The sequence below is a fragment of the Hirundo rustica genome, chromosome 1 (genome assembly GCF_015227805.2).
Source record: "Hirundo rustica isolate bHirRus1 chromosome 1, bHirRus1.pri.v3, whole genome shotgun sequence".
NCBI classification, from domain to species: domain Eukaryota; kingdom Metazoa; phylum Chordata; class Aves; order Passeriformes; family Hirundinidae; genus Hirundo; species Hirundo rustica.
The window spans coordinates 44,156,553-44,170,238 of NC_053450.1; the positions used below are offsets into that span (position 1 = coordinate 44,156,553).

Below are 13,686 nucleotides of genomic sequence, written 5' to 3' on the forward strand. Positions count from 1 at the left end.
TTTTTTTTTTTTTTCCTCACTAGTTTTCTGATGAACACAAAGAAAGCAAGATGCCAAGGTTCAAACTGTGAGATTGCTGAAGTCAGCAGAGAGTTTACCATCAGTGGCAGTGGCACCAAAATTCCACTTACTGCTTATTTAAAATATTTGTTCTTCTCTTCCCTGCAATAGGTCAAATACGTTTTTTGAAGACTCACTGAGATGCTGTCTCTGTGTATTTGCAGCTAGGGAAAAGCTTGCCTTGGAACAAACTGGATGTTTCAGTGGATTAATCTGTCCCATAGCTTTCTAATGAGATTATGGTTTATGCTGATTTGTTGCAACAGTACTGGTATATCCAGTCATTCCAACAGCAAAATGCTAATCCTAGAGAAATAAATCTGTCTTCTTGCTGGCAGGCATAAAAAGAATAGGTGGTTGGGAGTCTCTGCTCTCTTGTTAGGTATTAGTGGGTGATAGCTTAAGTTCAGGATCCGTTGGATTGAAACAATTTGATTTTATCAGGCTTTTGCAGAGGGATTGGAAATTGCAGAAATAAAACCTTATCTCCTTTCTCTTGATTGTGAAATATTTAATGGTTGCCCAGAGCAAAGTCTGATCGCAGTATTGTGGGGCTGAAGGATTACATCAATGCACAAAGTTCCCCAGGTAGTAATATAAGGCAGTCTATGGGTGATGCTGTCCTTGCTCCTTCCTCGCTGAGCCGGTAGGGTCAGTGGAGCAAACTGGGTTCCCTGTTCAGACAGCTGAAAATTGTTGCAGTGCAGCCAACAGCAGGTATGTTTCATCCAAGGTACACAGTGGCAAGAGGCTTCATCTGGGAGAAACTACTTCTTGGGTAGATGCATCTTGCCCAGCTCTCCCTGAAGCTGCAGGAAGATTCAGTGTCCCTCCCCCCAGCATCCAAGGTGGAGACAGGTGTAATTGCTGGTGGCAGACCTTGCTGCAAATGGGCACCACTCCAGGCTGGATGGGGTTGGACGAGTCTCATGGATGCTTCCTGCATTGTCTCAGCAGCAAATTAACAAGGAGATGACGTGAAACTGTTGTGGAGTTTGTGAGGCACAACCTGAGCTGGCTTTGGTGTCTAGCTCTCAAACCATTTTATTTTTTTTTTTAACACCACTTCTTTTAACCTCTTTTGTAATTAAAAAGCAACTCTGAACACCAGTAGGCTGAATCTTAATCTGACAGGCAGCACACAAGAATTTAAACTGATTTTGCCTGAACTTCCATGCTTACGACTTTTCCCCACTTCTTGTTTTTGGCAAAAGAAGGAAGAAAATAAGTATCTTAAAATAAGTATGAATCCTTATGCTGTCAAAGGAAACTTTTTGAAGACATGAAGTCTGTCCTGCTGATGGAAGGTCAAGTCAGTATTACTTTGGAGATAGATATATATATAAAATTTTTTTTTTTGAGAGAGAGGAGTGTTAAGTGTCCATTTGAATCACGACAGAAATGCTCGTTGATCCAGATAATGGGAAGCAACACAAATGAATGTGCTGCAGGAATGGAAGTGTTAAACGGAAGCACATATTGAAAACTACTTGGGAATTTGTTTGCAAAGGAAGAAGGGAAACTGAAATGTGAGGCTAATTATCAGTAGTGCTAGATGTAACTGGAATTTTTACCTAGATCCTTGTGGTCCTAGCTCAAAAGATTGTGTAGCTGGGTACAGAGCCTTCTGCTTTCATCTTTTCCACTATGATCAGACACAGTAAGTCAGTTGAGACCACCGTCAGGCTTTCCTAATGAATCTGCCCACTCTAAATTAAAAATTTAGTACACTACATTATATAGCCCTGAGATGTTTAAATTTTAATGTGGTTTGTTTTGGTTGGGTGGTTTTTGTTTTTTTTAATCTTATGTATAGAAACTACAATATTTGCTCCTAGAAATTACAATATTTACCCTTTTAACTTGCTGGCAGTCTGTATTTAGACTTTGCATGATACACTCCCACGCAAGTTGTTATGCTTTCTTTTAAACAAGGAAGTTTCTCTGATCAGCTTGATTTTAATTTTTTAATCAACCTTTTTTGTGTCTGTATGGAATCAGAATGTCAGACAGACAACATCAAGTGTCTTTCAGAGAAGGTTTTTCTCCAGTAGTAGTGGTTTCTACAATTGCATGCTCTTTCTACTTCTCTGCCATTAGGCATTTTATGCAAGAGTAACTGTTTCGAGCATCTGTTCAGTCATAGTGACATAAAAAAAAATTCAGTTTTTGTAGGTCTAATGTTGCTACAAGTGGGCTTCATCATGTAGCAAAATATTTCTGGGGTTTTCTTCCCCTTCTTTAGCAAACATTAGAGTGATGTGAATTTTTTCCCTACAAATTTCCTTAGCTACTTCAGACTGGATAACTCAGATGCTGTTCTATACCTAATGAACTTTTTCTGCTGACCTGCATCATGGACCAGTGCTTTTGGCAAAGAAATAGCATGGACAGGCTGAACAGCTCAACGGAGATTTGACTCAGTAACGAAGGACGGTGCCAAAGCTTAAGCAAGCAAACTGCCCTAATTTAATATTTATTAGTCTTTGACATTCATTGAGGTGTGTTTCCGTAGATAAAATACCCAGCAGATAGTCTGCAGTATGATGCAGTGTGCAGAAAACAAAAGATTTGACTTTCTCCAAGTCCTCCCTCAGAGTTCAGATGGAGTTCTCATAAGGAGAGGTGGCACAGACTGCTAAATATTAATAAAATAATTTGTCCTAATTTAAATATTCAGACTTAGTAAAAACTTTTTGTCTCTTCACCCAAAATGTAAATCCCAAACTCATCATTATAAAAGAGGAAAGCTCTAAGTATCAGTGAAATGATCTGTAGGAGAAGAGGCAGCTGTTGTGCCAGTGAAATGCTGTGGCAGTAATACAACTGAGTGCTGGAAGTGATGAAGGATCGTGTGCTGACAGGACTGTACAAGTCGGATGGAAGCTGTCCCATGTCCTGTTATGAGGAATTTGGAATTCTCCTTCAATAGCTTATTGCCCACTCTGAAGGGGTTTTTTGTATGTTTTTTCAGAGAACTTGTATTCTTAATACCGTGAAAGCAACTTACTCAGTGCAGTGCTGCTTGAGTGCTGATGGTGCTTCTGTGTGTCCCTGAATCAAATGAGTACAGATTCAAATTAACAGCAAATGCTTTCTGTGATGCAGCCCGGTGTATATCTTCTTGTTTTGGCTTACTTGGTTTGTGTGGGACAAGAAGTTGCCATCTGCTGTTTGTTTTGTAGATGTTATGCCTTATTTTTTGTTGTGTTGTATTTTAAGAGATCAGAAGCCCAAACAAACAACTGGCTGAATAAGAGCCAAAGTGCAGAGACCTCTTTGAAGATTATGTAAAGATTAGCCCACCAGTGAGAGGAAACAAAGACTCTCAGATAAGAATGGCTCTGGAGTTATGATTGATCTTTTCTTTCTTGTTTTAATTTTTTTAAAGACAAAAGAATGTTGTGGTACCCAGCCTTGTTTTAACACCTGGTGGTGGTGCAAAGCATACCTTGGAAAGGCTTGCAGGTGCCTGTGGTGCTCCCAGACCCTCACTGCCAAGGAGTCTGAAGTGTGTGTGATGCCTGCAGTTCACAGCTGCTCAGGTGCTGGGTGTTTCTGACCAGTGTGTGGTCTCTTCAGGTGTGCTGTCTCATCAGTGCTCGGCCCTGCATTTCCCATTTTTAGATGGGGTCCCCCCATGAACTTTTGTGCTGAGAGGAGGCCTTGGCTTCATTTTTTACTTTCTGTGGATCTCCCAATAAGATGAAAAGAAATTGAATTCATCTTAAGGTGTTACCCTGTGTGGGTGCTATGTGACTAGCTATGTCTGTAGAAACACAAGTTTGCCTTTCCAAGACAAGACAGCTTTTATAAGTTTGCTAGTGCCCGGTTTTGTAGGTTCTTTCTTTTGCCATGAAAAAGCAGCACTGGAATTTATACTTGTGCTAGCAGTGTGACACATCCCCCTGACCCAAAGCATCTCTTTGCACAGAGCCATGCAAGTTTCTAACGCCAAGTTGTTTTTGTTTTAAACAAGAGATAGATTATAGCTTCATTTCAAACTGTGTGGGGCTCTCCTTTGTTTTCATGATGGGGCAGGGTAATGCTAAGGTTTATATTAATGCATGGCTTGTTTGGTCTCAGCTAGGGAAAGTCCAGGGGAGCTGCATGACCAGTGAAGCAGATAGTGTGTAAGTAGGGCTTCTCAGTGCAATGGGAGCATGATGAATAGGTAAGAACCTCACTTCTTTCTTTTTTCTGGCTTCTAATAGTTTGGTGTTTTGTTTTTTTTTTTTCTCTTAGCTTTCAGTTGTTGCCAGATAAACCTCCTTCCCTTGTAACACTAGCCACATGCTGACAGTCCTGCCTAATTATTTCACAGCAAAGGTACTCACCTGACCAGCCAGCCACCTCTTCTTCCAGTTAACACTTCATTCCTAGCAAATGTTCCTGCAAACTTGAGGGGGAATAAGGTTGGTGTTGTTCTTTTGTGTGGTTTGGTAGGTACCTGGCTGAGCTAGGCTGAGCTACCCAGTCATGATTTTTACTATTGCTGAGATTTTTCTGTGTAATGATATGTAATGTGATTATGGAACATTAGATGGAATAATTAAACTCCCCATCTACTTAACTGACCAAGACAGTCCGGGTGATGCACTTAATTGTACGGCATCTGTTACCTTGCATGCAGATGGTGTTCAGGCTTAATGAAAACGCATGGCCCTAAGTCTTGCTGAGTTTTCCCTGGGGTTTTCACAGGCACCTCTTTCATCAGTTATTTTACAAAAGCCACCTTAAGTTTCTTGTGAGCTCCTGGTTCTTTTCCGTAAGCCTTTTCATTCCAAAAAGAGCAAATTCAGCGTGCTTGAACTGTTGTGCAAGGGACAGCATTAAGCTCACTTTGCGGTCTTCTGTGATGAATGAGATCAGTGGAATGTGTCCCTAACCATCTTCCTGGCAGGAGGAAATGGCATCTAGCTCATCTGGTGTGTGTAAATGTAGTCTGTTGCGTTACTGGAACCTTGCATGCGACGACTTTTCTTTCTCTGAATTACCTTGTTACCTACTATTTTAATGTCTCCAGACGCAAAGCTCGTGCTTTAAGGCAGTGATGCAAATTCTTAGCCACAATGACAAAGTGTGTGGCATTATAAGGCCTTTATATTCCTGTACATCACTGCCTATTTTTAGTAGTGTAGTTTCAGTGAGTGAGTAAGTGAGTCATATTGGCCTGAACATTTTGCAGTGACTTGAATGTTACTTTTTCAGTATTAGGAGGAGCACCTTAAAAGTTTTGTTGTTGGTTTGTTGTTGGTTCTTTGCATTTGTTTCATGGATTTTCTTTAGTGGTTGGTGTTGAAAAGTCATTGTCTTCGGCAAGTAGAGTATGTGTGGGACCTGTGTGAATTTTCTTTTGTGGACTGTAATGGGACATTAGGAAAAGGCTCTTCTCTGAGAAGATGGTCAGTCACTGGAACAGGCTTTCCATGGGAGTGCTCAGGGCACCAAACCTGTCTGAGTTTAACAAGCATCTTGATGATATTTACCCATATGGTTTAGTTTTAGGCAGTCCTGTGAGAAGTTAGCATTTTGGCTTGATGATCCTTATGGGTCCCATCCAACTTGTGATATTCTGCAATCTGGGTAGAAGCAAAAAGGACACAGGAGTGCTTAGACCCTTCAAAACTGACGTGGTCTTCAGTTCTAATCCCAAGGCTTTGAGGAATTCACAGACATTTTGGAATTGTGAGATGCTAAACTAAATAAAAATGTATTAGAAAGTAAGTAGTAGACACAACTTGCAGAGAGGTCTCTTTTCAAAAGAAATGAGCTTCTTTCTGTGCTGCAGCATGGACATATATAAACGCAGTCCCTGCATGTAGCTGACCTGTTTTCTCACCCAGTTCTTAAAAAGTGAAGGGGAAAACAGAATTTCATCTCTGAATCTGTAGATGGAGGTATCTTGTACCTCCTTTGTTGGTCTTGCTACAGTTGTTAGCTGTTAATTTGAAACTGGAGTGTTTACGACGACAGAGTCAAGATTTGCCAAATGTGGATGATCCAGTTTTGGAACTGGAAAGAATGATTAAAGTAGTATTAGCGTTTAATGTAGATAGTCTTTAATAAGCATGGTACTCTTGATTGAGCAATTACCTTTTTTTTTTTTTTTTTTTTTTAATGACTGTATCAACATGTGAATGATTTTCCTTTCCTGATCAGTGTTTCCCCTGCAACTACCCCTCAACAAGGGTGGTGTTAGCAATATTAGAGGGGTTTAGGAATTGTAAAGAAATGGGTCATGCAATTAACAAATGATAGTGAATCTTACTTGCAATGAGCACCTGAAGACCTATTGAAGTGCTGCTTTGGTGGTAATGAGTGAAGTACCCAAATACTGATTGTGGTCACAGTGCTTGTGGGATATCAGCTTGTGTTGGCACATGCTGGCTAAATTTTCAGTTCAGGGGTGTGAGGCTTTTAATCTCAGGCAAGGATGAGTGTTGACACTTGATTTAGGGTTTAGGAGCGGCTAGAGAATCATGGGTGTCTTAGTCTTAAGGCATTACTGTGAATAAACTTGACTCATATTTTGGAAGGAGGCAGGCAACTTGGGGAGAGGTGGGGAATTGCGTGTGGTAGTTCATTGCTTCTTACTTTATTTGGGGAGGTGGTAAAACACCAGCACAAGTATTTGCCTGTAGATTCTTTGTAGTGGTTTAATTACGTTGCAGGCATGTGGGGCGGGGAGGAGAGGGTGAAAAGATAGAGCAGCTAATCCATACTGCAATCATAAGAGACAAAACTGTTACTAAAGATAAGTGGCCTGTGTTCTCTGTTTTCTCATGGTGTCTTATTTTTATGTAAGCAGCAGTGTAGGAGTGTGTTGAATAGGTGAGAACCGAGTTGCGTAGCTGGTGCATGTGAGGGCTGCCGAGTTCTCTCCCACACAGCTAAAATGTGATTAATAGAAGGCTTGCATAACTTAGGCCACTGTGGCGAGGGGAAATCAGACTGAATGTTTGTGGCTGTTTTGCAAGGTATGGTTGGCTGAGAAAAGTGTAGAGAGCTAAGTGAGCTTGGGCTGGGTTGGGCTGGGACAGGAGTCGTGTAGCAAGGGTCAGAGGTGTCTCCAGCCTGGAAGGTCCTCCCCTCCAGGACGAACCCGCTTTAAAATCAGTGCGCAACTCTTACGGGGGGAGACAGAGTAGAAAAAAAGGGCAGAAAGAAGTGAGTTCCTTTGTTGTCCTCAGTCACATTTTCCTTGCATTGCTTGGAGACCATGATTAGCCAGGTGTTTTTGAGACTCCCTTAATGACAAGGAGCCTCTTCCTATAAAGCAAACCCCAGGAATCTGTCTCACCTATGGTTGGGAAAGATCAGGGCTTGGTAAGGACAGACCTGCCCTTTGTTAATGAGCCAAGGGGAGTGTCAATTCCCTGTCACATCTGCTTCACCTTGTCTCCTCCAGTGTCCTGTGGCAAAGCACAAAATTCGTTTCCGATGTAATCGGTTGCAGCAAATAACTGGTGTAATGTGAATTGTGGTTTCTAAAGTTCTGTTTAAAAAAATACAGCTACTTCCAGCTGCAGACTCAATTACGTAGTCACTCTTGGGCCTGCCTTGCTAATCTCTTTTTACACTCACCTGTCCCACCCAGTTTTAGTGGAGCAACCACTAAACAGATTGCAGCATGTGAGCCATGGCTGGAAGCACCTTTTCATAATGAGTGCCTTTATTTTCCTGAGAATATCTTCCTCAGATTCTTCGAGGGTGACCCATACTGTAATTACTTCCCTGCAATCCTGGATGTAGAGTCCAGCCTCCCTTTAGGTAATATTCTGAAATTATACATACAAATTGTAAGGCAGACAAAAAGTATACCAGAGATGCTTTGTGTTTTATTCCAAATTTGTTCACCACTGTCAGTGAAACCAGTAAAACACTAGGTCTTCCCTTAGGTATCACTGGTTGGATTTTGTTGTGGGACTTAATTGTTGCCACACATTATAGGAAGCATGAAAATAACTCAAAACTGAAGCATGAGTTTCAAATAACTCCATTTATCATTATTGCTGCTATTATTATTACTACTGTTATTGTTGTTATTATTACTGTGTTTTCCCTCAAAATTGTGAAGTTTTGCAGCAAGCTGTAGGTAATATTTATACATATTAGAGGTTGCCCTGTGAGCAGAAAACGGGAGATGCTTGAGGTCTGATAATTTGCTAAAACTTAGTAGATGCATAATTCCTTCAGAAAATATATCTGAATTTCTTTCAAGATATGGATGGGAAAAGAGTTCCCTAGTGCTGCGTGGTAATTTTTTCTACTCTTCCCGAGGCTTTATGAGATTCCTTATCCTAGTGTGCTGTGGGTGGAGAGCTGGTGCTTCCCAGGGATCAGGAACTGGTGTTAAGCAGCCTGCCTGTCTGGGCTGCCAAGGGATGTGGTCCAAGGAACGCCTGGAAGCCAGTTCATGAAACAGCCTGTTTACCTGGAAGCTACTTCCTGTGCTGTGGAAAAGAAGGAAACCTAGAAATGTGCTTTCATAGGAGCAAGAATAACTGGTACTAAGGAGCTTTGAATATCTTCTGACTGCTTCATTTTTTTTGTTTGTTTTTTTTCCTCCTCTTTATCCCCATCATAGCAGTTTACCCATGCTTATAAGTGAAAGACACGAATGGACAAAATAGGAATGTTTTTAAGGTTTAACAGGCCGTGGAACAGCAAGATGCAGGGAAGTCCATCTCTTGAACTCTGCAGGCTGGGCCATGTCTCTCCCTTGTTTAGCCAGATCCGAATCTCTGGAGGAAACAAGCAGAATCCTGTGGCCAAAGAGTGTCGGAGCAGATGGTCGTAATGGTCTCTTCTGATTTAAAATCTTAACAATTCTCACACACACCAGTTGCTCTGTTTTAAATCGTGTAGGAGGGTGCTTTCTGATAGAATGGGAGCATGAAATCAGGCAGGAATGGGGTGTGTAGAAGCTGTTGCCTACAGTGGAAGAGTGCCTGTTGCGCGCGAAAAAATCCTCACTGGGAAGTAGCTCTCCTCTACAGAGATTGAGCAGAGGAAATGCTGCCCCAGGCTGAGGAAATTCTCATCCTTCCACTGACTTTTAGGAATATCAGGACAATGAGGAGAGAGTTCAGTTTGTTGTAGTAGCTGAAGGGGATAGGTTTTGTCCAAACTTGATTCCAGGGCTAAATTATTTACGTTGTTTTTGGCTGCGACTGCAGAGGGCTGGTGGGAGGGAAGGAAAATGAAATTTAAAGTTTCATTATACTTGGCCCATGTTTAGTGTCTACTGAGTGTTCCTGAAAGTCCGAGTGACTGCGTCAAAGACACCTGGAGAAAGGCTGGTTTTTCTGTGTTCTGAGCAGGACTGCAGGTGTGTGAGAGCAGTTCTGTGATGATACACAGAACAGTTTCCTGCTCCGTGAAATTTTGTTCATATATCATATCGTGCTTTAAGTGGTCTGTCTAATATGGCTCTTGCAATTGCTGGAAAACCTAGCCAAGCACTCTAGACCTGATCACACACTGCAAACTGTAGAACAAGGGAGGATACTCTGCAGAAATGCAAATTTGTTATAGGCAAGGGAAGAAAGGAGAACTGGATCTTTGGCTGTGTTTGGGATGGGTTTGACAGACACCAGAGTACAAGAGTGAGTGCCTTAGAAAGGTGAGCTGGATGTTGTCTGAGTAGGCTTCTGGATGAATTTCAGTCTGAGAGGGGACTTAAGACATTTGTGGGGGGAAAGAAAAAAATATTTATTTATTCATTTCTCTTCCTTAAGTGATAGGATTAAGTTTATGGACATCTGAATGGCTAATTAAGGACCGGTTTGCAAAGAGATAGGATGACAAAGATGGAATCTCTGTATCTGAAAGTCTGATATTCAGTTACTGCTCTATGGTAGCATGATGCTTCTCTTTTAAAATATGAAAATGTGCTGTTTGATTTTTTTTTTTCCTTTATTTAAAAACTAAAGGAACTTTCAAGTATTTGTATCGAGTGAGATAAGCAGACCAAAATAGAAATATAGAAAGTCTGTTTATGCAGAAAGTTGAAAAAGGAGCCCCAGAGCCACTACTCAGTAATCTGAATTGCATTTCTGTGATATTGTATACATGCACTGAGATATTTTGCTTAATGTTTGCTTTTTGGAAGGTAAGGTGCTTAAGTTGCAAAAGTGAATACTGGATAGCATTGAAATTTACTTAATTGAATTTTTAATTATCAAAAAAATCTGGAAAAAAATAAACACCAGTAAAAATAAAATGCTTGTTATGATGTCTTCCTAATTCATCATGCAGTAAGTGTGGTTTGCTTTATTTTTTAAAAAAACCCCTTCATCTCTTTTGCAGGAGAAACTGTGGAAGGTCTTCGGGAGAGCGATTATCTTCTGATTCATTCGTGTCGGCAGTGGACAACAATTACAGCTCACAGTCTGGAGGAGGGTCACTACGTCATAGGGCCAAAGATAGAAATCCCTGTACATTATGCAGGTAAAGCTATTGTTGACCTGAAATGCAAATTCAAAAATAATGAATTGCCTATCACTTATGCTGATCACTGTATTTGTGAGAGTGAAGCTAAGCTTTTCATGCCATTGTCTGTGAGTTACCTTTTTAGTAGTGTTACAGAGCAAGAGATACTGACTTGTTCACAGGGCTGCTAAATAGATGTATTTCATTGAGCAGCACATTGACAGAACACATAGCTGTGTAGAGGAATGGTTTCAATTTGAGCATAGTGAGTTGCCAGCACTTCTCATGTGTGAATGTGGAGACACAAGTGTGAAAGTTTGAAATTGCCTTGAACTGTTTGGTCAGAGATGGAATAGGTTTTACATTCAAGCTGGAGGGGATTTTCTGATATTTCAATGTTAAACACCAGGGACTCTTCATCATAATACTGCAGTTTTAAATTAATGCTCCTCAGTAGTGCCTTGTCTTTGTCTGCCTTCTTGGGTGATAGAGTAATACTGTTGTTCCAAGTAGCTGTGATCCAACTAATCCATATTTATTTTATGATTTCAAATTATTTTTACTTTCCTAGGAAATTATTTTTAATGCTTTTTCCTGCCGTTTAATGTTCTTATTCACAAGCTGAACAGAACAATACAATGGAAGTGGGAAGTGCTTATCTTACTGCAATAGATAGAAAACTTTTAAATGCTGGAAAGTGTGAACTGAAAGAGCCATGGCTGCAAAATAAGGATGTGGGCTTAGTGTTTTAATTAGTCTTCTGTATAATCAGTTATCAATTGAAGAATGTACTTGGCTCTGCCACAGTCTCCTTTAGAGCACTGTGCACTGAGGGTGTGCTGAGTTGGACAAGACCTGGCTGAATTTCTTTGTGTCAGTCACACCAGTGCTTCAGCTGCAGCGATGCACCTTATTCCAGTAATGAAAATTGCACCACTTGCCTTCTTTGGTACTGTTTCTCCTTGGAGTTCACTGCTGGAACATTAATTTTACTAAGATACGTTCAAAAGCTTTGGTCTGATGGCATATAGTGTCATAATGTATGCAGCTTTAAAACTCTCTGAAGCTGACTTTCTTAGCATTAACATTTTCTAGTGCTTATGCTTAGTAATGTCGACTTTTTTTTATTTTCCTAACACCTCCTGACTGCATAAGCTCCAGTGGTGTGGACAAATAAATATTTCACTTCCTTCAAACTGAATGCCATGTTTTAAAATCCTTACACTGATTCTTGGAAGAAGGAGAACGGAAAATAAAATGGTTATTGGCATGAAAGAAGATCTTAAGGGGTTTACTGAAGGCTTGGTTTGGTTCTTTACTTTTAAAGTTAACAAATATATGCTAAGCAGGTTTTCCTGACTCTTCGTGTTTCCATTCATTCATATCTTAAATTTGCACAGACACCACTGTGTGTAAATGGAAACAAAATCAAAATCTATGCCCTGAGATACTGCAAAAGTATCAATGTACTTTTCTTCCTGGCTTGTGTTAATGCAGGAAAAGAGGGTGTGTTTAGTTAGCAAAATACGTTTTGCTGTCAAAGAAAGCTCTCTGCTGCAAAACCCTCATTAATGAGATGAAAATACCTGAAAGTTCAGAAGCTTCCACCTGGTGAGGGCACTTACTGAACATGTGATGAGCCCCAGCGTTGCCAAAGGAGCTTCACAAAACTGGTCTGTGCTAACTTGCAGTACCAGAGCATGTCTGATGGGCTTGCCTACATGAAAGGAGAGATGAATCTATGCATGTGAGGGATTAGTTAGTGAAGCACTGCAGTTTGGATGCTAACATCTAAATGCAGTTAGAGGTGCCTTCCATACCCTAAAGGTTAACTTGTGCTGCTGTGGAGTACCATACAGAGCTCTGTGAGCTAACGCCGAGTGTGCTTTCAGTGCTGCCCTGCTCAGTGCCTCATGCCCTGTGCCGTTCACTGCACCTGGGATCCAGAACCCCCCTCTGGAGAGGCTGAGTTTCATGGAGCTGCCTAAGCTGGCTTGCTGGGCTGGGTGCTGACCTGGATTATAGGACTGATTTTTGCACGGTTAAATTTTAAGCTTCTGTCAGCTAAGAGGTACTGCCTACTGGAATGACCCTTAGAGATGGAACATAAGAATTCATTGAAATTACTTTCTAGGCTTGTTTTGGCTTTAATAGAATACCTTTTTTTCTGTTTTTTAACTCTAGAGGAATTTCAGTGTCACAAATTGCAACATGATTTTGGTTGTAACAGTTGAGCAGGAAGAGAGACACTAAAGCTGATTTTATTTTCCTGAGATTACAATTTAAGTACCACAGTCATCACTCATATATATATAAATATGAGCATAAAGTAAATCTTATTTTGTTACTTGCTAAATCAGGTTTTGATACACTTATTAAACAGTACAATAAAACAAATAGAAAACAAATACAATAAAGCCTTACTAAAGAAGGGGAATGCTGTATTTTACATTGAAGTGAAGTTTTATTACCAGAACCTGAGCTGTGTTGTCTTGCTGGTGGTGCTTTCCCTACTACGAAAGTGCTACCCTGGTTGTTTCTTTTGGTGGTGGCAGATATGGTTAATTTTTGCTGTTAAAGATCATATATGACAGTTGTTAGTGTAACCATTCTCTCTTGAATACTCTGTCCAGTCTGCTTCTCTTTAGAGTAAAAACTAAAGTTAATGTAGCATCAAGTTAAATTTTTTTGTAATTAAAACCAAAACTCAGTGTGTTTCTGGCACTTGAAACAACAGAAGTCTTCACATGCATGTAGAATGGAGAGCATACCAAAATTAATGTCCTGATAGTGCCCTGTCTTGGTGTGAAAGAAGGGGTTTCACAAGAATCCCAGGTAAGCCATCAGGGCAGATGGACATTCCTTTGGTGTTATTTGATTTCTTCACGTACACAATTCACACTTGATACTTACAGGAAGGTCTTATCAGCTCCCTGTCTGAACTAGTTTTGTTTTGTTCCTGGTACTCTGATATCTTTAATTTCTACTCTAAAATCAGGTGTGTGTTACCAATACCCTTCAGCTGATGTTAAATATAACTCTTAAGTTTTGCTTAGGCAGCATGGTAACCTTTACCTTGATAAATGTTTCCCTGGTAGCTTCTGGAAAATACTGGTTTATGATCTCAATTTGGAAGATACAGGGCATGTTGGTACCTTGCAGAAAATTACGCTTTGCTGTGCTGCTGCT

The 13,686-nt window shown here is 40.5% G+C and overlaps 1 protein-coding gene across 2 annotated transcripts in view; it reads left to right on the forward strand.

The window, feature by feature from the left end:
- The window catches only part of GAREM1 (GRB2 associated regulator of MAPK1 subtype 1), a 101,614-nt gene that overhangs the window by 12,331 nt on the left and 75,597 nt on the right, over positions 1-13,686 (forward strand). Inside the window, exon 2 of one of the 2 annotated variants that reach the window (XM_040068262.2) lies at positions 10,375-10,515. In XM_040068262.2, the coding sequence (XP_039924196.1) occupies positions 10,375-10,515 (141 nt within the window). Of the gene's footprint in view, positions 1-10,374; positions 10,516-13,686 lie in introns of those variants that run through there. The other variant, XM_040068269.2, reaches the window with a different exon arrangement.